This window comes from Achroia grisella, unplaced genomic scaffold (assembly GCF_030625045.1).
Source record: "Achroia grisella isolate CSIRO2021 unplaced genomic scaffold, CSIRO_AGI_Agris_v1 utg413, whole genome shotgun sequence".
NCBI lineage: Eukaryota > Metazoa > Arthropoda > Insecta > Lepidoptera > Pyralidae > Achroia > Achroia grisella.
Window position 1 is genome coordinate 961,858 of NW_026712846.1, and position 25,306 is coordinate 987,163.

Consider the following 25,306-nt stretch of genomic DNA (forward strand, 5'->3'; position numbering starts at 1 on the left):
TCGCGTCTCCATTAGAGTTTAGTAGCTTCAGTTCTTTCTTCATCCTATTTTATATTGCTCTATATTATTGGACAATATTAACCCACATTAACATAATATAGTAGTCTTAGGACAATTTAAAATGTTTACATAGATTTGGCCATCCAAAAGTATATTTAAATCTACAGTAGACGTAAAAGTAAGCCGGGCGAGGCTACCGCCGTCTCTCTGTTTGTTATAGGTGTTGATATTAACCGAGAAGCAGTCAGAATATTACATAATTTAACATCTATAGAATGAGATAAAGGTTTTAATTCGTATAATATTAATAACATATTAAAAACCGGTCAAGCATGTTTCGAATGCGTCTCTATCAAAATTCAGAAGTTTAATTTTTTCTTCATCACTTCAACTTCAGAAATAAACCAAATGACCTCTACGCGGTTCCCTATGGAAACTATCGTAACACATTCCTAATGAATTTGCCACATCTTACTGTGCACTGACCTAACCTAATCTTTTTACCACCTTTTTGAGTAAAAATAGGTGAATTGTTACTCAATACCACCTATATATACCACGTGTATTGTTAGTAAAGTGGGCTGTTGCAGCCACATCAGATTGCCCTCCACGCGGTTCCCTATGGAAACCATCGTGATACATTTCTAGTGAATTTGCCACAACTATGTGTGCATTGACCTAACCTCTTTTTACCACCTCTTTTCACCTATTTTAATCAGTACCACCTATACCACTGTTCTGGGTTGATTGAAGAGATCTCTTCTCCATACATAAGTCCATCTTTGCTCACATTGTCTCTAAATCAACATTTCTCAATGTGAGGGCCACGCACCACAGGAGGCAATTTGACTCTTAAGGGGATTATTTCAAAAATAGATAGAGATAGAGATAGAATATTTATTAAAATTATTAGAAATGTGAATTTAAATTGTTCATAATATGTTTTGAGAATTTACAATTACTATTTCATTAACAGTTTCCTAGTGATTTCTTCCTGAGATCTATTATTTAAGTTTCTTAAATGAAGTAACATTATTGTTGTATTATCTGTGTAATAAAGAATATTATATAGTCTACAATGTACATCAAACATGTATAGAAGGCATCGGCGGTTACCACTCACAACCAGGTGGACCGTTTGTTTTCCGTTTCAATTACATAAAAAAAATTCATTCACGTTCCAGTGCTATGAAAATACGGGAATAGATTACGAAATTACACTAATTGCACGTGTCCGTACATTTGGCACCTGCGTGCCCACTGTTTCCTGTGAATTAGTTTTTTTTTAATTTACTGGGAATTACAAATAAGCCCGCGGCCCACCTCATGAAAACTTCTAATTTTAGGTTACAAACGTTAATAGTACGGATATCTGCCGATTTTTATACTATGTGTTGTATTTTAGATGTTTTGGAACAGTGTTTTTTAATCTTTTTGATATCGCAACCCCTTTACAGATTAAAGTATTCTGGCGACCCCCTTGTGTTATAGAAAACCACGAAATAATTTAATTAAAAGCCTACATACGTTAGATAGGTAAAAATTTGTTTTTACACTATTTTATAAGACTTATTTACAAACAAAATACATATTCCGTTCCTGAAAGAGATGCTCTTCAGTTATTAGTGCTACTCGCCATTTCAAACTTGACGTTTTCTTCAATGGTGTATATTAAAACTAAAAAGAGAAATAGACTGCAATTAGAAAATAATTTGATTATTAACGTTACAAAAATATCACCGAAATTTGATAAACTTTTAAAAAAATAAACAGGCACTATCCTTCCCCCCAAAATTGTGATTTTGTTGTATATGAACCTCGACTTTTTTTCAGCCGACGACCCCTCGAGTAAGGCTTCTCGACCCCCTTAGGGTTTGCGACCTACAGATTGAAAAACACTTTTAGAGTATTTACTAAGACAATAGAAAGAAAGAAAATTCTAATAAACAGTTTGCTGAAGATTGTCACGAAAACAAGAAACAAAAATACAAAGAACAAAACCAAATAATAAAACTGTAATCCCCATTAAATAAAATATTTAATCCTTATTTATATAAAATTTATATTAAAAAGGTTGACTTGTTTTTTTTATTAAATTATATTCATAAATGTATCCTTATAATTTGTTAAATGAAATTAATATATATTGACGGCCTTAATCGTCTGGTGGTTTAATACACCGGTTTACTTCCGATGGTCGCGGGTTCGATTCCCCGCTGCAAACATTTGAATTCATGAGTATGATTATTTGTATCAGGTCTAGACTGTGTACCAAAAATAATTTAAATAATTATTAATTCTAATTAAATAACTATTAAGGTAGTTTTGGAGTGAAAGCGCGATAGACAGACAGACAGAGTTACTTTCGCGTTAATAAGAATTAATATGGCATCGCAACACTGAAATAAATAATAGGTATTGTTTTAATAATGCATTATCTTCTTGCTATTTTCTATTCTCTGTAGTAATACCGTAAAAAAATTTAATATATGTTACCTACCTACTCATTATTTAAATATATTCGAGTCAACGTGGTTTTGCATATATTGAAATAAAAATGTGTTCATCGTTTTTTTCATAAACGTTACGTTATTTTACACAATGTTATTGTTTATAACATTGTGTAAAATAATGTAACGTTTATGAAAAAATGATAAACACATTTTTCCATTCCGGTCCAGTTCGATATTTAAATACCAAATGAAGAGAATAACATTTTTTTTCTATATTTTTCAGGTCAATTCACTGAGCGCCATCTAGTCCCAAGTTAAGCTATATAACGCTTGTGTTATGGGTACTAGATAACTGATAAAAATACATAGTTATATATTTTTTTCGTAAATACATACATATTATACATAGAAAACACCCAGACCGATACAAACAATCATACTCATGAATACAAATGTTTGTGCAGTGCGAGGAATCGAACCCGCGACCATTGGAAGTAAGATGGTGTGTTAAACCACAAGACCACAGAGGGCGTCAATTATTCCTAGCTACATTTTTTAGCAAAATTTTTTGACGTTATGTTTCTCTTTCGTATCTAATTAACTTCCATTCAAAGTTTCGTTGTCTCTATCTATCAAAATAGGGGACATACGAAACGGTTATATGTATGCTACATACATAACAACTACCCAGACCTACAATAATCTCGAGAGGGAACACTACATGATAAAAGTGAGGCCGCAAAGCTAGCCTTAATATAATTAATTCAACCATGGATGCATTGTATAGAAAATCATACATATTCTGACTACTTGTCAAAATCATAATATTATTTTTATTGCGTAGCAAAATAAAAAATATATTAATATTTTTAATTATTTATAAATAAATAAAAGGGATAATATAGGCTCGATAACTTTAATTAAAAATTATGACCACTAATTTATCAACACCACACCACAATACCAGCTCCTTCCATTTGACCGCATCAGAATCGAGCAGAATCATTGGTAATCAACGTCTATGTGACAGACTCGACCCATTGACCTTGCGGCGAGATATTGCATCACTGTGTATTTTCTACCGCATATGTCACGGGGAGTGTTCTGAGGAATTGTTCGGATTAATACCAGCTGCTGAGTTTCACCACCGTACCACCGGTACTGATCATCTGGATGAATAGCGGTCCTCCACAGTGCGGTTTTCTAGAAACTTTTTGCCACACACAACCACATTGTGGAATCACCTTCCAGCATTGGTATTTCCGAACTGATACGATATTGAAACCTTCAAAAAGAGAGCTTATTCCTTTTTAAAAGGCCAACTACGTACTTGCAATTCCCCTGGTGTTGCGGGTGCTCATGGGCGGCTGTAATCGCTTACCATCAGGTGAGCCGCATGCACGTTTGTCCCCTATGTTATAAAAAAAAACTAGCGTAATTTCAATTAAATTATGACCAGTCATTTATAATTGCGAAATATGACATGTTTAATATAAAACAATCGCCTTTCTGTTTTGCAATGTTCCGTCTTGGCTATTTTGTTGCTCTCTAACTGCGTAAACTTCACTCCTAACAACCGGACAACCTGAACCAAACTGTGACGTCATGAAAGTTACGCAGAAATACATTTTGCGTAAAATTGTCTATTCGCGTAGGAAGTTCAAGTTATTTACTATGCTAAAAAAGCTATCAGAATTCAGTTGTGGCCTTGTGACTATTAGGTTACGGACCTTATAGATGGTGACTTTAAATCCGGCGGTCACAAAATTACACGTGACAGTTTATATTCCTGTTTACTCTCTGTTGATGGAAGCATTCATAACAAACCAAGTTTGTGTACACATCAATCACGTATAAGAACGTCACATTGGCGGGAAGATATTAAATGAAATGTAGGTATACAGGGTATACTTAAGCGACAAGACCGCCGTTTGTTTCGTACATTTAAATAAAGTTCCTTTTTTGTAAATATTTTTATATGCACAGTAAAGAGTCATACTATTATATTCACGATGTCGTGAATTTTACTAAATTAACAATGTCTCTAATTACCCCTTGTGAGGTAAGCGTGAAGATATAATTCTTTTTTTTTTCAACAGGCGATGATTCTATTCACTACTTTATGTTGAAAATTCGTGTTACGACACTAGTACTTGACACCCACTATCGTACATCACTATCAATTAATATCTGACTTTTGTACCGTGTGACACACAGACACCGCAATAATTCGATAACATCCTCAGTTATTTAATCATAATGTAGTTGCTAATAATTCTCGATTGTAACCGTTTACAATCAATGGATTTATGATCGAACGAATCGATAGATTATGGTTGCAGTTATAAGCTACGATTAAGTTGTACCGATTTCAATTTCAACTAGCGAAGTCAGATTCCTTTTAATCAAACCATTTTAGTAAAAAAACGCGCGATTTTTTATTCGAAAGCGAGATATATCAAAATATGTACCTTACATACCTACATTTTTTTTTACCTCTTGTCCTGCAATTTCACTGCCTAATCTGACCCTAAAACCGAAACATAGGTTATATCAAGCTTGGTGGCTGAAATAGATGAGACTAGAGTATATGCAAACTTTATATCTTTTTAATTCCTGTACCGCGATGTTTAACACCTCACCATTATAGCATTATATACATATGATGTCAGGATGTAGGTGTCAAAAACATATACAATTTAGTAAAGGGAGATTACCAAGATTAGAATAGAATAGAAAATCCTTTATAAAAATGAACTTAATTTAAGCACTTTAAATTTTTATCTCAAAATGCGTGAATTCAAACTAACAACTAGCATTCATGTATTTGTGGGGTCGGTAGTAATTATAATGTAAATAAAATAGACCCTCAGCAAATGATAAAATGTATATTAAGGAAAATTATATAAATCGATACTAGAAAATATTATTTCAATTATAGTTGTATGTAGCGAGTGACGGATGACGTGAGAATATTTTATAGGTGAAAATATGGAACGTGTCTGTCTTGTCTGTAAGCGGCCAGTTGTCATGAAAAGAGGTAATGATGTGAAATGATTATAATACAAATATATACAGTACACCTCACTCCCTTGCCGAGACCGTGTCACGATAAACTGTCCTGCCGCTGCGTGTAGTACGTGGTCTCTCAGGTGCGGGTTGTGATCGCTGTTGCGTTGACGTAGAGTGCGGACTGGAGTCGTTGTCGCTGCGTGCCATATAAGCTGGTTTCAACCGATCTATGGTGACGGTAAGGTCCTTGCCTTGAACGTCGATCTTGTACGTCTTAGCTTCTCTTGAGATAACTCTATGCGGCCCCGTATAGGGTGGTTCGAAGCTTTCTTGATAGACCTCTGCGTAAGAATACATATTCTGCACTGGAGAGATCTTTTGGAAGGCAAAATACTGTGACACGAAGTTGGTGTAAGCTTGGCCATATGTCTGCGCAAGCGAGCGACGAAATCCGTGGGATCGGATGTGGTGTTAGCAGCTGGAGTGAAGAACTTCGGAGTGTCTCGCCGTAGACAAGTTCAGCTGCTGAAGATTTCAGGTCTTCCTTCCAGGCGCTGCGGATACCCAATAAAACCAGTGGCAGTACTTCGGTCCACTGTTTATTGTGGCACATAATCGCTGCCTTGACTATTACTATGCCGTTACTGCGGATGATAAGCAGTTATACCGAGTTGTGAAATTGACTGAAACTGTTGCCCCCTGTCCGTGGTTATGGAGTGCGGTCACAAGCGGGCAATCCAGCCGGAAATGAAGGCGCTTTATGATGTCCACCAGTGGGTAAGCTTTAAACTCGATGGCGGTGCAGTACCTGTAACCAGAAGAATGTGGCAAAGGGCCAATTATGTCGAGATGAACATGAGAAAAGCGTTCGGATGGTATGGGAAATGTAGTTGAGAATGAATGACGTGTGACTTTGCTGCGTTGGCAATCTGTGCAATGATTTGCAGTCACGTCGTATACCAGGCCATACATATTTCTGTGCAATTAGTTTGGCATTGCTGCTCCGGGGTGACTTAAATTGTGCATGTTCTCGAATGCTTTCGACGGATAGTGTCAAGTATGGTCGAGGATATGCCGTTGAGTGGTCACAGTATACATTCTCATCGGTCTGTCTTAAATCTAGTGCTGATCCTTTTCTGAGAAGATCTTGCAGTTCAGGGTCTTGAGCCTGATCGCGTGCGAGATCATCATAATTTATCTCATGCCCGATTTCTTCTATGCGAGAAAGTGCATCGGCCACAACGTTGTCGCTACCAGCAATGTGACGTAAATCTGTTGTAAATTGGGATATGAAGTCTAAATATCTGAATTGACGAGGTGAGCATTTATCTCGTTTTGTTTTGAATGCAAAGGTAATGGGTTTGTGATCAGTAAATATGACGAAATTCGAGCCTCTAGCATGAATCGTGTATTTTATTCCTTCATATATGGCTAGAAGTTCACGATCGTAAGGAATGAAGATCTCTGAAAAGAATCCCAATGGAGACCATATATCGTTCTGTCTTTGCTGAAGAACGGCGCCAATAGCTTCATCAGATGCATCAGTAAATAAGGCTAATTCGGCTTGAACATCTGGATGTGACAAGAGCGTAGCCTTGGACTTACATTTGTTGAATGCGGCTTCGTAGTCTTCGGTGACATTGATAGGAGTTGAACCTTTGATGTTTCCTGCGAGTTTTGAATTGAGGTCTCCTTGTATTTGTGCTGCATTAGGAATAAATCGTCTGTAGTAATTCAGCATTCCTAGGAATCTCCTCAATTCCTTGGCGGTTTTAGGTAGTGGATAACTTTGAATTGCTGTGATCTTCTCTGGAAGTGGGCGAGTACCGTATATGGAAACGTGGTATCCTAAAAATGTTAGCTCACTAACGCCCCAGACGCACTTTCCTGTATTGATTAATACGCCGTAAGCTTTGAATCTTTCGAACAGGATTCTAAGGTGTTGAAGATGCTCTTCCTGACTTCTGGAGAAGATAAGAATGTCGTCCAAATACGAATACAAATTCGAGTCCCTGTAGCACTTCATCGATAAATCGTTGAAATGTTTGGGCTGCATTTCTTAAGCCGAAAGTCATAAACGGGAATTCGAATAACCCGAAGGGTGTGGTGATGGCGGTCTTTGGAATATCGGCTTCATTTACGGGAATTTGGTTGTAGGCTTTTATTAAGTCAATTTTTGACAGTATTTGCGAACCTGATATGTGGTAACTGAAGTCCTGGAGGTGTCTGATTGGATACCTGTCAGGTATCGTCCGTGCGTTGAGTGCTCTATAATCTCCGCAAGGACGCCAGCCATCATCTTTTTTGGGTGCAAGATGAAGAGGTGATGACCAGGAACTCTCGGATCGCCGTGCAGTTCCATTCTGTAACATATCTTCAAATTCTTTTTTAGCTATTAATCTGCGAGGCTGAGATGCAACTGGAGGTCCGGGAGTGGTTCGGATGTGATGTTGCGTGTTATGCTTCGGTTGGGTTAGTGCACCGGCAGGTCGTGTGATTTCAGGATACTGGCGCAGCAAATCGTGAAATGGTGAATCCTGTAACTGCTTTAATTGTAATTGTTTCCTGTGATGTATCTTGGCAATGAGGGGTTGAAATGGAGAGAGTGGTGAAAAGTCGATGACGGCAGTCGATTAATAAATTGTAGTGACTTAAAAATCGACTCCTATTATCGGCTTGGTAACGTCGGCCACGATGAATCTCCAATTGAAATCTCTTCTGAGGCCAAAATCAAGGTGCAGTTGGAGATAACCATATGTTGCTATGACTGTATTATTAGCTGCGAACAATTCATACCTGGTTTTAGGTCGTGGTCCTCTGGTCGCTGATTTTGGGAATAAGCATAAGTCAGAGCCTGTGTCTACTAGGAACTGGACCTTGGTTTTCCTGTCAGTGACGAAGAGGCGGCCGTTGCATACTAGGCAGTCATTTGCCGCCACTACTGGCTGCCTGTGCAGTTTTCCGATATGTGCAGGGAGTAGTACATCGTCTTGCTGCAGCTCCGAAGGTTCTATGATACCAGCATACATCGTTGGTTTGTGATTTAGATCGGGAGCGGGATCTTGAATTAGTATGTCCACCATAGTAAGGTCTGCCTCTCGATCTGGAACGAGACTGATCTTGTTGCTTTAGTACTAAGGCTTGTACTTGGCTAGTCAACTCCTCTACTCGCAGGCACATGGTGTTGAACGCGGATTCCGGTACGGTTGGCGTTACCTGTGCGATGGTAGGTGGTGCGATATCATGTACATGATCAACCAAGTCGGCGGTGGCTTCAAGTGTGCTATCCTTTTGTAAAGCGACGATAGCCTGAAGGTTAGCGGGTAAGCGACTGGACCAGATAGTACGCAAAAGATCTTCACTTACTGCTTGTCCAGCGAGACTTTTCAGGTGACGCAAGAATTGTGAAGGCTTCCTGTCTCCGAGCTCTTCGTGCATCAATAATTGCTTAATTCTACGCTCCTTTGATGTGGTAAGTCGTTTTATAAGTTCGGATTTTAGTTTTTCGTATTTATCCGTAGGTGGTGGTGAAACAATTATATCTTTCACTTCGGCTGCGTACTGGATAACTGACCAATAAAATTTTGTTGTAGCCGTGATGTTTGATAATGAATTGTCCTTCGATTGAGCGAACCATACGGCTGGTTCTTCGGGCCAGAAAGGTGGTACTTTCACGCCAATTCGAAATGTGTCGGCTCCGGAATTGTTAGTATCGTTTGGTACATACCCGATTTGTTGTTCCATTATGTTGTATTTGTTCCAGTCGGTAGGTCACCAATGTGGGGTCGGTAGTAATTATAATGTAAATAAAATAGACCCTCAGCAAATGATAAAATGTATATTAAGGAAAATTATATAAATCGATACTAGAAAATATTATTTCAATTATAGTTGTATGTAGTGAGTGACGGATGACGTGAGAATATTTTATAGGTGAAAATATGGAACGTGTCTGTCTTGTCTGTAAGCGGCCAGTTGTCATGAAAAGAGGTAATGATGTGAAATGATTATAATACAAATATATACAGTACACCATATATTCATGTATTATCAAAATATTAAAATACACAAGAAGATTCAATCAGTCGTAGTGGTTAAAGCAGACTAGTCACTACAAGCAGGACTCGTTCACGAGTATGACGGATGAGCCAGCCATCACTGCGCCCATAGTTTAGGCAATTTCAAATAAAGAATTTTGAATTTGGAACGCTACTTAATTAATTTGTTTCCTGTAGTATGTATTATGCAGATGGAATAATTGAAGTAGATTATATTAATCTATTAAAAAACAAACGGACAGTCGAATTTTATTTAAGTATATAAAAACACGCGAGTCGCGACGCCCGTGCGTGCATCGTATCGTCGCAGTGACCGCGGCGCCCCCGAGTGGCGCGCTCGCATTCTCGATTTAATTTAGTGATGCACCCATTTAAACTCGCGAACAATTCAAAAGTGAATCTTGTGTTAAATGTATCAATATCTAAATTAAACTAGTAAGTACATCGTTCCACATTTATGATATTACTTTTACATCTTTCTTTGTCATTTGTTAATTAATTCTTAATTCAAATATTTAAAATTGGAATGAAATTCAATTAAGAATAATGAACTCAACAATCGATAACCCAGTCAAATATTTACACTATGCTAACAGACAAAAATAAATCGAGATAGTTATAAAAATAAACACGGCGTCGAACCATAGTTTGATGGCATTGTAATCAATGGGATTGAAACAATATTTTTGATAACACGAAGGGTACTATTTGGATAGTTTCCAGGTATAAAAATACAATGCCTAGTATATCGTCTCGCTGCAAATCTGCCTGGGAGTCGGTCGAGCTAATTCATCCATCCGGGACACTTAAACGCATTCATACCGCACGAATTACGTGTTCGAAATTCAAATATTATAGATATATTTTATTTTTTATTCGATTATAGTCTTCGCAGTAATTGTTTAGTCTGTAATGTAATTGCTATCTATTTTGTTATTTTGAATTTAGAATATATTGGCAGTATTCTAACATTTCGTAGATTAAGAATGTAAAGAATTTATGTTTATAAACATGACTAAAAGTTGTAGGTGTTTTAAATTTAAAGATCAGCTCAATTAGCAAAGATATCGCATAACATGTTGATTCAGGGATCCTTATTTAAATCAGTCTAAAATAAAAAATACACTGACTGCTTCCAAAATAAAGATACTATAAAAACAAACCATATGTTACATCCACAATTTTTACTAATTAATACAAAATACCTAATATGGTTAAAGTATTTATACCTAGCACACACAACCAAATAATAAAACATGTTTTTACTAAAATGTTACTTCCACAAACTAGAAGTGATTAAATCAAAAACACGTCTTACTACTTCTTTCTAAGGACACTTCTGTACACATTAAAGACCATAAACAAAATAGAGAACTCGGTAACAACTTTCCACCTGGTGGGCCATCTGAGTCCAACAACCGAGGCCAACAAAGTAATATAAATATTTTAGGACAAGTTTCAAGATAAGCAGAGCTTGTGCAATGGGTAGACTATTGATGTATACATAGTTACTTTTTTTGTAGTACATACATAATATACAGAAAACATCCAGACCGACACAAACAATCTTACTCTTGAATTCAAATGTTTGTGGCGTGCGAGGAACCTTACCCGCGACCATCGCGTAAGACGGTGTATTAAACCGCTACACCACCGAGGCCGTCATCGACAAGGATTTTTATTTTTTTTATGTAATTGGAATAGCAAGCAATTCGCCTATCTGGTGGCAACCATCGCCTATAGAGCGAAGAGCGGCATGAACATCGTCGTTGTTCCCCCTGGAAACCGCGATGATTATTTCCTGGATGATTTGTCGCGATAGGCTAACTGACTTGGCCTCATGCTCATCGTATCATATCCTACATGGGTCCGCCAGCGTAAACCGTAAAGCGCAGGCGGAGCACCCTTTCATTATCATCTATTTAAAAAAATATAAGCAAGATAGTTTACAATTCAAAAATCATCATTGCCTTGCCTTTATTCCATTATTTGGGGTCGATGCAGTATCCTTTTTCCACTGATCTCTATACAATTCAAATATGCGGTCTTAAATAGTAAATTGAAATAATTTATATACTAAATTATTTAGTGGTCGACGTTCAGTAACATTGCTCAAGGTCCTGACAAATGGTGGAGCAAACATGTATGTAGATACGATTGTATGCACTGCCTTAATTTTTGATAGCAGCGGATTGTATACCTCACAACAAAAAACGGCTTACACCAATAAGGCCGCCTTATTCTAACTATACATGTGTTCTTTTATAATTTGCATGTATCTATCTAAGAAATATTCATAAATAGAATAGAATAGAAAATCATTTATTCAAATAAACTTACATTGAAGCACTTTTGAATAATCATTACATTTTTTTAATCTACCGCTCATTCGGAAAGCTGTCTCATCACAAGAAGAACGAGCAAGAAACTTGCGTGTTGCTCTTTTAAATAATGTTATTATTTCTTTACATTTTTAAGTTTAAGTGTGTGAATACAAACCACCAATTAGCACTAATTCAATTAAATACTCAAATAGAAAAAATATTTAATATATAACCAACTGGTTAAACAATTAATAAGAGGAAATCAGTCGTAGTGATTAGAGCAGACCAGTCCCCACAAGCGGCACCCGTTCACGAGTATGACGGATGAGCCAGACATCACTGCGCTCGACCATATTTTAGGGAGCCCAATGACCTGGCCCACCACGCCGCTACAAGTCTGGACATTTTAGTGAGCATGACTACAAACAATTAGGTAGTCTTTTTGTACCCTGAATTCAAATTCTTCTTAATTTTGGACTAGATGGCGTTGTGTGGTATCCAGGGTTATTTATTGCAGTGGTTCCACTTATTGTAATTTAAGATTTATTAACAAAGAAAAAAGAAACACATTTAACATTTCAATTTATTCTCACGTAGCCGCTGAAAATTTTTCGAACTAGTTAATATCACACTAAAATGCTGCCGTATAAAATCTATAGCAACATTTAACAATTCTGATCTACTGGCATGTCGTATCTCAAGTTAAAATAATAGAGCGACAGTCAGTGATAGCAAATTCAGTGTTCTCCCCCAAATTTAGGGAGTTTTTGTGGCTTTGGAAGGAAATTTGAAGGAACAAATGTGTATTTGTGAAAAGATGAAATTAAAGGTTATCAACTTCTAATTTTGGGTTTTCTGGACGCCAGATATGTCAGCCTAAAACATAAGAACACGTGCCTTCTGGCTACAACGATATAGCCTGGACCTAGGCTTCAAAGGTCTTAAAAACGTGGTCCACATTTTTAAAAGCCCATCGACATGCAGGAAAACAAGTATCAGATTCAAGGATAAAAAACAAAAACATGCAACCAGAAAAAAGAATAATCAGCATGAGGACTTCTTTTTTTGGGAATTTAAATAAAATTTTGGGGAATAGCAGACAGTCATCTGACAACACAGGTGACAGTCGTAAAAATGACAATCTACACAAGGCCAATGACGATGCGTCCGTTCCATTATGAATTTAGAGTCCTACACGGCTAATATTAGATATTATACCGCAGGATGTTTTGTCCTACTCTCAGGATATGCAATGTATTTGTTAATCTGTATACTAAATCCTTTACTTACTTAATCTGGGGTATAATTTAATAAGTCTGCAGAAAGAGTTTTAAATTTGGGCATTTTAAATTTCTTTCGAATCATCTTATGTCATCTTGTTCCATCTCATGCAAGCAGTTACAGTAACGTATACAATCGATTAATACAAATTTTCATTCATGCAAATCCGTTATGGGCATTTCTTGTGGGTAAAATCTACCGTTAGAAGAACTAAAAATAAATTTGGAGGTTACTCTTTTAAAAAAAATATTGTAAGTATTCACAATAATCTTCACGTTCATTGACGGCCTCGCTTTAGCATACAGCCTTACTTCCGATGGTTCCGGGTTCTATGCCTCGCACAAACATTTGTGTTCATAAGCATTTACAAACTGGGTATTCTCTATGTATTTACAAAAAAATATCTAATTATTGATATCAGTCGTCTAGTACCCATAACACAAGCAAAAAATATCTAACAGATTTGACATATGGTAAGAGTCTGTGATAGTCCTACATGAATAAAGATATTTTCATGCAGGTTAAAATGCGGGCACATCTAATATATGATACTTTTGTTAACAGATCACAAGCAGTCGCCATGGGGGATCTGTTCAGGAGCGAGGAGATGGTGCTATGCCAGCTGTTCGTACAATCAGAGGCCGCTTATGTGTCCATGTACGAACTGGGCGAAGCAGGAATAGCACAGTTCAGAGACGTGAGTATTTTTATAACATCTACTAATTTTGATTTTGTCTCTTAGTCTAGTCTAATTATTAGTCTGGTCTAAGTCTTAGTCTGGTCTAATTATGTTGTGTTAAGTGTTTTTTTTTGCTTATGGATGATAATGGAATGGTGCACCCACCTGCGCAAACGGTTTACGCTGGCGGGACACCAGTGAAGGATGATAAAATGAGCATGAGATCAGGTCAATTAGCTCATCGTGGTAAATTCACCATGAATTTGTCACTATGCATTCCAAGGAAGACCACGTGGTGGTCGACCTGATATGGTGATTTGCAAAAAAAATAGCATTCTGCATTCCTTTTCTATATAAACTATAAGTGTGCGAAATTTCATACTCCGCGAAATGTTAGTAAGAAGGGGTACAAAGTTTTTTGTTCAGGTTTTGAAAACCGGCGGCTCCTTGAGCTCGATGCCACACGCGACGAGCTGAAAGCCCGACCACCTTCGGCTATCAGCTATAATTATATGAGCGGTATGCTCTCATGCTCGCAATGTGCGAGGATTTTTACACACAAAATAGGCTACATAAGTTACATGCGAGCACATCAACGACAAAATCGGAATTGAAGAGTTTTTACACACAAAATAGGCTACATAACAGAGAATCATTTTCATAAATCAGTATAAGATTGAACAGTCGAAAAATAGATACACAATTGCTTCATCTCGTAGCTGATTGATATCGTTATAGTACAATATCAATAACGCAGCGGTTGGTTAAAATTGTGCCGTTATTACTTCTTTAGACTACTTCAGTTCATGCTGAATATCCTAACGATCCACTATTGATCACAGTTTGAAACAAACGATAGGTTAACTGACCTAACTTCATCCTCTATTGGTGCGAATGTACCATTAGAACAAAGGAAAATGCACAAGTCCGCGTACATACATAGAAAAAATATCTTTTGTGCAATATGTCCTCCACTCCATTCAAAATAGGAATAAAACTCTATGCTCTGTTGCCTGACCCGTATCTATGGTAATAGTAGACTTAAGTCTAGGTCTTAGTCTTGAGACCAGGGTTGCTCATTCCTATGCTCAAGGCTACATATGCCGTAGAAGAACTTTAAATAGCCCGTGCAAGCACGTAAGAAAGTATCCAATTAAAATTAAACATAACGTTTTATTCATTATTATAAGCTGCTTATTGATTTTTTTATTCATTGTTTAATAATAAAAATTACATATCATAATATTGCTTTTCTATGTTTGTTGACGACCTGACGACCTCGGTGGTCTAGCGGTGTAGCACACCGCTTTACGACCGATGGTCGCGGGTTCGATTCCTCGCACGGCACAAACATTTATATTCATGAGTATGATTGTTTGTATCAGTCTGGGTGTTTTCTATATATAATATGTATGTAGTTACAAAAAAATATCTATGTATTTGTATCAGTTATCGAGTACCCATAACACAAGCTTTAGCTAGCTTAACTTGGATCTAGATGACGCTGTGTGAATTGTTCTGAGATTATTGTTATTATTAGATTATTATTGTTATTGTTGCACGCAAATCTTAAAAGATATTACAACTAGCTGTGCCCGTGGTTTCACCCGCTTAATTTTTACGTGAAAGAGTAACATATATCCATGCATCTATCTATCCATTCATACTCACAACATTTCGCGTTTCTAATATTAGTAAAATTTGTGTCCACAAATCTTTCTTTCTAATGGTACATTTCTGTTATTTCGTCTATTAAAAAAAATTATCAGCCTTGTTCTTGACTATTTTCGAAGATGCTGCATAATTTGTAGACTAGGATCATAAGACCCATGCCCAGTAGTGGGATAACAAAGGATTGTAATGATGTTTAGATGATCTCATAACAAACAATTATAGGACAAGTTCGATATAAATATTTGTCTTCTACCCAACAGTACTGATAAGAGGCAATTGATAACAACAATAGACTTACGAGTCATGGTTATAATATTTATTGTACATGAATATTTAAGTAATAATAAGATTTATGTTTTTATTTAAGAGGAAAATCCTAACTTTATTTATAAACCTGAATCGCATTATTTATTTTATCATTTGTTTTGGTAGATGTTCTACAGTTATATCTTAACTTAACTTATACAGTTCCTGCTTTGTTAGTTGCGAAATGGTAGTGAAATTATAGAGTGTTATAGAGTGTCGCTGGGATACATAAAAAAACATATATGCAAAATTAAAACGAGCAATTGTAGTATGTTCTACGTCGATTAAATAGTAGTACATTTTATTGTTGGCATATTTATATATATATAACTGTCTAATTTGGTACAGTCTATTGATAGTACAGATTTTGTAATAATATCTTATTATTGAAATATTAATTTCATATTATTGTACTTCGTACAATACAAATAAGGTTTACGTTTACATATAAGTCAATTTATATTCAGTTTGCAGTTTTTCTATGTGTAATAAAATATTGAAAACATTTTTTGTAATTAGGTATATATAGTGGCCACCGTGACGAAATAAAATAAAATATTATGGATATTCTGATAAACTTAAAAGTACACAATTTAAACGAAAATTCACTATTATAGGTACCTATGCGTGCATTGGAAAAGGCGTACGAAACAATCCGAGGTACTCGATGCCAGGTATCCTAGAACAGGGTCCAGGAGTTAAAAATACATAGATACATTTTTTATAAATATGTAGATAGACAGATACTTGTTTTATTCATCAATTACAAACATATAGCATACGGATATATTAATTCTAAAAATTAAAAAATGGGGGTATATACTCCATATAATATACATAGAAAATACTCAGACCATTACAAACAATCATGCTCATGACTACTAATGTTTGTACCATGCGAGGAATCGAACCCGCGACCATTGAAAGTAAGGCGGTGTTAAACCACTAGACCACCGGGATTTCAAAACGAATATTAAACAAGAATTCCCGACTCATAAAATAATTGAAATGACCATAGAAACATTTTTTACTTACTATCACACAAATATTTCTTACTATCGTTTTGTTCATACAGTTCATCAGTTTAACACCAACTATGTTCTGTGACCTATTGGACCAAACATCTTCGTATCCACGACGTTTCAAAGATAAAGCCGTAACAACTGCTTATATATGAGTAAATGATATTAATAGAAAATTATTTATAGCTCACATTTCTTAATAATAACTTATGCATTATATTATATATCAACTAATTATATTTTAGAAGAACAAAATATTAAATACTAGCTTTTACCCGCGGCATCGCTCGCATAACATTACTGGCTGCTAAATAGCATTGAAGTAGCAAAATCTTGATTTTTTTTTTGTTTTTTATAAAAAGTATTTGCTTTTTTTAATAAAAATATCCTATGTTAATTCTAATATGATTTTTTTTATTATGGCTGGTGCTGTCTGAAGTGTCTATGGTTATTATTATTATTGTATGATATAATATACGTAAAAATATTTAATTATTGATATGTATAATAATAATCCACGCCATCTCAGAATCGAAATGGTGACCGTCGGAAATAAGACGGTGTGGTAAACTCTAGACCATCATTGTTATTGTTCTTTATTTTGACATTATTGTGACATTTGAATATATTTATATATAGTACTACTTTCATAGTATAGATTTCCTTTAATGCAGAACACATGGCCTCGTTAAGGGCCCTATTATTTATGCCAGGGGTAGTCACCCCTGATATCGTGTTTATCATTATGCAGGCAAGGAGTGTCCCTGGTTTCGTGACGGGCCTATCGATTGAACACCTGAACGGTAGTATTGTTGAATTCAAAAGCCCCGTAAGAATATACTGGCTAAGGTCATTCGCATACATTTTTAATTTACACGGTTAATACGTGACGTCATCGATGCGTGGATTTGTTGCGATGAATTATAGAGAACAATTTCTTATACCTATGAAATATTTATAGAAACGCTTTACAAAAGAATATACATTATATAAATCTTCTATGTATGTATATAAAATTCCCGTGTCACAGAGTTTGTTGCCGTACGACTCCGAAACGTCTTAAACGATTTTGATGAAATTTTATGTGTATATTCTGTAGGTCTAAGATTAGGTGACGGCCTCGGTGGTCTAGCGGTTTAGCACATAGTCTTATTTCCATGGTCGCGGGTACGATTCATAGCACGGTTCAAACATTTGTTTTCGTGAGTATGATTGCTTGTATCGGTCTGCGTTTTCTATGTACATTATGTATTTGTTTACAAATAAATATCTAAGTATTTATATCAGTTGTCTAGTACCCATAACACAAGCTCCGCTTTCATAAGATTAGATATACTGTGTTTAAAAAAAATAGTAGCTATTACTAACCACTCACTATTCTCTCCTATAGTGCAGCAATGAGTTCTTACATACAAATTTACATTATAGAGGTGTCTGTTTATGTTTCCAGTACGGAACCCTAGAAGTTGTAGAGCGTCCACAGACTAACAACGTGCCACCAACTTGTCAATATGTTGATGAATCGGGTTTACCATCTAAATGTTTCCACCCTATTCTTGGAAACCACTTTTAATATTTCAAGAATGTTATGTTGCTATTTGCCTATAATACAATATACCTAGTTAGAGAACCTATTGTATACCACAGTGATAACAAGCATATGATGGTAAACGGTTATCGTAACCTATAAATGCCTTAAAAGAGTGGTGTCACTTGCGCGTTGTATTGTGTTTGAGTATGAAATCCTGCACACTAATAGTTGATATAGAGTAGAAATGCAGAATGTTAATATTTTTTTCAAATAATACATTAAATAAATAAAAAAAGCATTACACACACTACCATATATTTGACACATTGAAACACATTAAGTATTGTCTTCGAAAATAGAACCTTCATATTGTGCAAACCATAGATAAGATAATACATAGTGCAAATTTATAATTTAATTTGTTATTGGTTGAATTTCGACCGTTGGTCGACTACTAGTACATATAACATGGTCTTGAAATAGCTCACGTTGTGGTCTTTAGATAAAATCTCGGTAAATAGTTACTTCCACAACCTGAGTGTGGGAGGGAGAAAACTCTCTATAACCGCATTGTCCGTTACCGTTTAAGTTTCCGTTAAGAAAACTTTCTGGTATATTAGGTCTCTATACCCCGATTTAGATCCCAAATTTGTAATAAGTATATTTTATAAATATAAGATTTTGTATTAAAAAAATAATAATGGAAAGTTAATAACGAACAAAATCGACAGATTTTTTTTGCTATCACCTAAATTCCTTTTGACAGCTTTTGTGATTTGCTTCATGGTACGAATATTTAATCGAATTAGATGTTATTTTTCGGAAGTCCATTTCACTACTTAATGGATTTATATTATTTTGTTTAATTCCTCTACAAGTAGCATGTGTGAGACCAAAAATATTAATAGGAATTTGATCGCCATTAGAGGAACTCGTAACCGGTAGTTCCCACACTGAATATTTGTGGTCTCACGCATGCTAATTGTAGCTGAATTAAACAAAATAATATAAATCCGTGGTACGAAGCTACTAGGACGTCGTGGAATTCTATATACATAGATAAAGATTATTCTAGAACGTTCTAATGAAGGCGGCTTGACCCTAACGCATCTCATATATCAGCGAGTTGAACGAAATTATTGTTTTAATTGAAACGACAATGAATCGCCTCCACAATGGTGTCGGTAATTTTTATCACGAGGTTCGTGTTAATAAAATTGTTTATGGCCGGACAGGATGGAACTATTGTTGAAAGTCAGAATATACTAGAAGTTATGCAAAATCCCAACTTTTCAAATCCTATTATTTATCCTTACATAGGTTATTAATAATAATATATGAGGACAATTCACACTAAGCTAAGCATGTGATATGGATACTTGACAACTGATATAAATCCATGGATATAATTTTTGTAAATACATACATAATGTACATAGAAAACACCCAGACCAATAGAAATAATCATACTCATGAATACAAATGTGTTTACCCTGCATGAAATCGAACTTGCAATCATCAGAAATAAGGCGGTCTACGAAACCGTTAGACCACCGTAGTAGTCGTACCGTATTAATTGTCTATACCACAGAATAAAAAAATGCTTCTCTGTTCTGAACAGAACTATGTAATATTATTTTATCACTGCCAGAGGTGGTAAATTGTAACAAATCATCTCCTTGGGACATCAGTCTCACCTACTACAGTTGCCAAGCAGCTTGGTTTATAAGATATGTTTTAGTTGTAATGTGCAATATAGGCAGTGAAAATGACTACGCGTAATAGGACGGTATGGTCGAAGCCAGGCGAGGTTAATAATTTGTAATACAATAAGCGCTATTGGAGAGAGAGAGAGAGCTAGTATCCTGTGTAGTTATCCCGGAAGATCTAGTCAAACATAGCCTTTATCGATTGTAGGTTGGTGAACACAACAATTAAAATGCCTACTTCTGCTCGGTATATTAGTCTACCGACTCTTGGGTTAATATTCTGGTTTTATGGTCGACGTTTACCGAATAGAAACAAAAATACCATCCTGATCGTCTGGATGAATGGCGATCCTCCGCCGTATGTTTTTCTAGAAACTTCTTGACACGCACAACCACATTGCGGAATCACTTTCCAGTTACGGTATTTCCGAACCGATACGATATTGAAACCTTCAAGAAAAAAGCTTATTCCTTCTTAAAAGGCAGCAACGCACTTGCAATTCCCCTGATGTTGCGGATGCTCATGGGCGGTGGTAATCACTTACCATCAGGTGAGTCGCAATTCATTTGTCCCCAGTGCTATAAAATAACTAGTAAAGGTACAGCTTCACTTAATTTTTTTTTAACTCAGAGCTTTTCGGCTTTTGTATTGAGTAAATATTGGATTAGCCAGCTTATATTGTAAATCTCTTCCATAATTAGGTCTGTTTTTTTGGGGTAAAAGAAACTCAAGCTAGTTTGTTCTCTATGCATTAAAAAAAAGATTCCGTCAGAAATATCTATATACTTACATAGAATTTTTTAGGGTCGGTCAAATTTTATATCAAGGAGATCGAGATAGTAACTAGACCACAGTGAATATACCAGTATAAGAGGACAGATATAAAAAGACGAGCATTCATAAAACAGGAGGCGTCTGTTACAACGACCAATTGTCGAGTTATTTTCGTATAAGGTGCGGCGACAATAAAACGGGTGAGGAACATCAGCGTCGTATTGGTAACGACTCCTCGTATTATCCACTTAATCATATAATTGAACTGTATCATATTTAGGACACCATTCTTAACCGGCTTAAAAAAAGAAAGAAATATATATAGATTATACTTTATTAGTAACATACAAAAAAAAAACAATGTATTAAAGGACACATGTATAATCATTTTATTATTATGAGACGCAAAAACTTTGTACCCGTTTTTACGAAAATTGCGTGGACGGACGAGCATGAAATTTCGTACACTTATAGTTTATATAGAAAAGCCGGCCAGAATGTTGTTAATTATGCAATAAAGTACATTAAATCACTAAATAAAATGAATATATTTGATATTGATTTTTCAATGAACATCAGGTAAGTTTCATAATCTTGACTAGATTCACCAGGAATTAACCACGATGGTTTTGAGGGAACACTATATGGAGGTTGACTTGATGTGGTTGCTAAGGGGGCACTAGTCCCAAAACTAATAACCCCTCTCCACCGTCCAATAGGGTACATTTATGTTTAAAGTTAATCTTGAATATGTGAAAAGAATTAGAGCAGATTTTATTATTAGTTCTTCTCACTCCAAACTATACTTCTACAGATTTGACTGATCGTAAAGATGTACCTACATTTTTTTTTTCTCTTTCTGCGATCAGCCCTTCCGGCTATAATCAGATTTTTTGAAGTTATTGGCTTTTTGAGATGAGGCCCCTCTCCAGTAAGGTGCCATCTCTAAATGAGATGGCACCTTACTGGAGATGTATTGCAAGATGTACCTACATGAATAAAAATATTTTGATTTAATTTATTTGAAAACACGGATCTCACACATGCACATACTCTCTTAAACAGATACTTATTTGTTTCTTTTTTTTAAACAGTTGAATCCCCACGTGAACGACTTCCAGCGGCGCTACGTGTCCGAAGTGAGGCGATGTAGCGAGATGGAAAGGAAACTCCGGTGGGTTGCCGGGGAGTTGCCTGAACCACCGCCCCCGCCCAAAATATCTCCCAGCAACCTTAGTCCAAGGGAGATTAATATATTAGAAGTGAGTATGATAAAACAGTCATTTATCTTAATATCAAGGAGCATAACATTAACGCAACTTATGTGAAACCAATACAGGACTTCTCAAGATGGGGGTTTGGGTCCATATGTGGAGCGTCCAATAAATGAATAAATTGTTAAAACTAATGTGTCAAAAATTATTGAATCCTCCACACATGGGGCGTGTACGAGTCTAATAATTGGCTCCTTCGCAGATGAGAGGATAAGACTCTAAAGAATTTTAAATCACAAAATCGGTACATTGAGAGATTACATATGTCCTGCATCAACACATAGCATACTTTTACAAAAATGGCAAATGGGGTACAGCTAAAATATGTAATAGAAAATCGTACTCAGTAATTAAAATAATGCCATTCAGTTCTATATTTGGCTTGGATTGATATACATTCTTTAAGTGCGTTTTTTAATACCTATAAAATACTTTTAATTGAAACAGACTTATAACATACCTGAATTAAACTATTTTTTCCAGGAAAGAATTGACTATATCGAATCAGAAATACAAGAAATCACACGAAATGCCCGCAACCTGAAGTCAGACTATCTATCTCTTTTGGAACTGAAGATTTTAATTGAGAAGACGCAAACGTTTTTCCAGGATCAAAGTGCTCACAGAAAGATCTCGGCGTCGGTCCAAATATATAATAATGAAGGTGTATTGGGGCATTTGGGTTTCATTGCTGGAGTCGTGGCGACACACAGAGTGCCTTCATTCGAGAAAATGCTATGGAGAATATCACACGGAAATATTTTCTTCAAACAAGCACATATTGAGAAACCACTGAAGGACCCTGTTACAGTAAGTAACTCATAAATCCCGAATATCTACAAAAATGCTTTTAAATATTTCACTCCATCAAAAATTTATGGTACTTAGAAACATATTATCAAAGGTTAGATGAGGGTTTTAAAGCATAAAAAATAGAAGAGGCCGACTCTAAACATCAGCAGTCGTAGTAGAATACAAAAGTACTTTCCGTGACATTCTGCCTTGGTGTACCGAGGAATACGGTGAAGTTTTTAGTGAGTGACTCTCACATATCCCACCCATTCCCCCGGACGGGTGGTATGAAGGTAATCTATGAACATTTTCTCCACGTCAAAAAAAGGATACCCTCTCAACAAATAAACAACTCTTCTATCCTGTGTTTTTAAAAAAAAAAAGTAAAAACAACAAAAAGCAATAGGTTGATGTTATCAGAGTTCAGATACATAATATACTTGGATCAAGTAGATATAATAATCTTCTATATTTCAATCATTGTCAATTTTAATCCGACTTTGATGATTATTTCCAATTGCTGTTTTCCCATGTTAATTTTATATTAATTTCACATGAAGGACATTTTGTATATAGTTGTATGCCCAATTGCCCATAGCTTTGTGATCTCTGTTTTATTATTTGTCTATAGTCTTACTGAATGCTAAATTAATTATGGTCGAATTTCGATCATTGGGCGATCACTATTGTTATTTAAAAAGAGATAAACAAAATATCAATCAGTGAACTCAAACCGATAGTGAATGTTTGTTGTACAACAATCCGGTCTATTGTAACGAGAGTAGAAGGATAGATAGCTTATCTTTGTGATAGTAAATGGGCAATGTTGACATACCTATACTACGAACGAAGTGACTGGTTAATTACTTGTGGGGGACAATAATATCCTGTCCGATATCCGATATTGTATCTACAGCCTAATCAATATATTAACTTAAATTGACTACTAACGTTATAGTAAATTTAAGTGTTAATATACTATTTTGTACTAGATGTTGCCAATGACTTCGTCTCCTTTTTTTGGGTAAAAATAACCTATGTCGGTGTTCGTACCCGTTTCATTTAGTTTTTCTTTCATTTTGACTAAAACTTATTTGATGAAAAATATTATTAGGAAATAGTTAATATATATACCTACCCTTGAACTTATATGTTCCAACTTAGTTACATTCTAAAGTAACTGTAGATTTGGCTTATTTTAAGTGACTGTACACGTACCTTCATGAATAAAAGCAGAATGACGCCGATATATGTAGATATTACTGCCTCCAAAAAAGAATTTTAATCGAAATTTATATCAATTTTTTTTAAGTTATTTCAGCGCCATTGTTCCTACAAAAATGGAAATTTATAATTAAAATAATAAAGAAATACCCAGTGACTGGACTACTGTTGAGAGACGTAATCTTTCTCATTTATAACTGACTAGCTGTGCCCGCGGTTTTACCCTGAAATTTACAATCCGTTCAGTAGTTTCTTCGTGAAAGAGTAATAAACATCCAATCATACTCACAAACATTTGCATTTATAATGTTAATGAAATTTGAACGCTAATGTCGAAACTAGGTCTCTTTGACTGCAGTATCCTACTTTAGGCTTCAATTTAATAGGCTTGTTCTTGGATTATGTATATATATGTATTATAAATTATTTTATTCATGATTGGATCATAATGTATTAGTACTATACGATACCACGTATTTTATATAACAATAGATTAACTTGTTTATTTGTGAGCCCATTGGAAATATACTATTATTTTAAAAAATAATTTAAAAATAAAAAATAAACTATTTATATTGCATAAGCGTATATACGTCTATATTCACCCCTAATTACAGGAATCAACACGATCCTGTGTTTAAAAAGAAATCAGCCCAGCAAAACCATGTTCAAACCTTAATGATATAAAACCAATTATTATAATCTGTGGTTATTATGTACATGAGAAGGAACAAGTGGACGCGGTCATTAACCTGACTTATTATTGATTTTTCTAGTCGTTAACTGGCCTACTAGCTTTTTATAACTAACCAGCTGATTTGACACACGTTGTTTTGCTCTATTCTTATTATTTGAATGTCTATATTCCATAAATTTGCCTACTTTTCAACCGATCTTAATAAAAGGAGGTTCACCATTTAATTGTATTTTTTATGTGGTTTATGTACAGATGTTAATACTTAATATACTAGTATTAACATAAGATACAGCTATGTATGACGCGTGATCCTACTGCGGCCGTGCGCCGCCGCGCCGTGCAGTATTGTGTATCTGTGGCGCATTACGTTTTGCGCGGGAAAATAAAAATACATTTTTTACAGACATACTGATTGGTTGTATCTTCATTGTTATTTCACTTTGCTATATTCTGTATAACTTATATCTTCTAATTAAATATGCTACCTTTATACAA

General features: G+C 35.5%; 1 protein-coding gene across 1 annotated transcript in view; it reads left to right on the top strand.

Annotated features, from left to right (window-relative positions):
• The first annotated feature begins 9,842 nt into the window (after positions 1-9,842).
• Positions 9,843-25,306, top strand: part of LOC131844759 (V-type proton ATPase 116 kDa subunit a 1-like) — a 28,002-nt gene continuing 12,538 nt past the window's right edge. The window contains exons 1-4 of the mRNA XM_059193720.1: positions 9,843-9,958; positions 13,693-13,825; positions 21,919-22,086; positions 22,582-22,908. Coding sequence (XP_059049703.1) covers positions 13,709-13,825; positions 21,919-22,086; positions 22,582-22,908 — 612 coding nt within the window. The 5' untranslated portion in view covers positions 9,843-9,958; positions 13,693-13,708. The remainder of the gene's footprint in view (positions 9,959-13,692; positions 13,826-21,918; positions 22,087-22,581; positions 22,909-25,306) is intronic.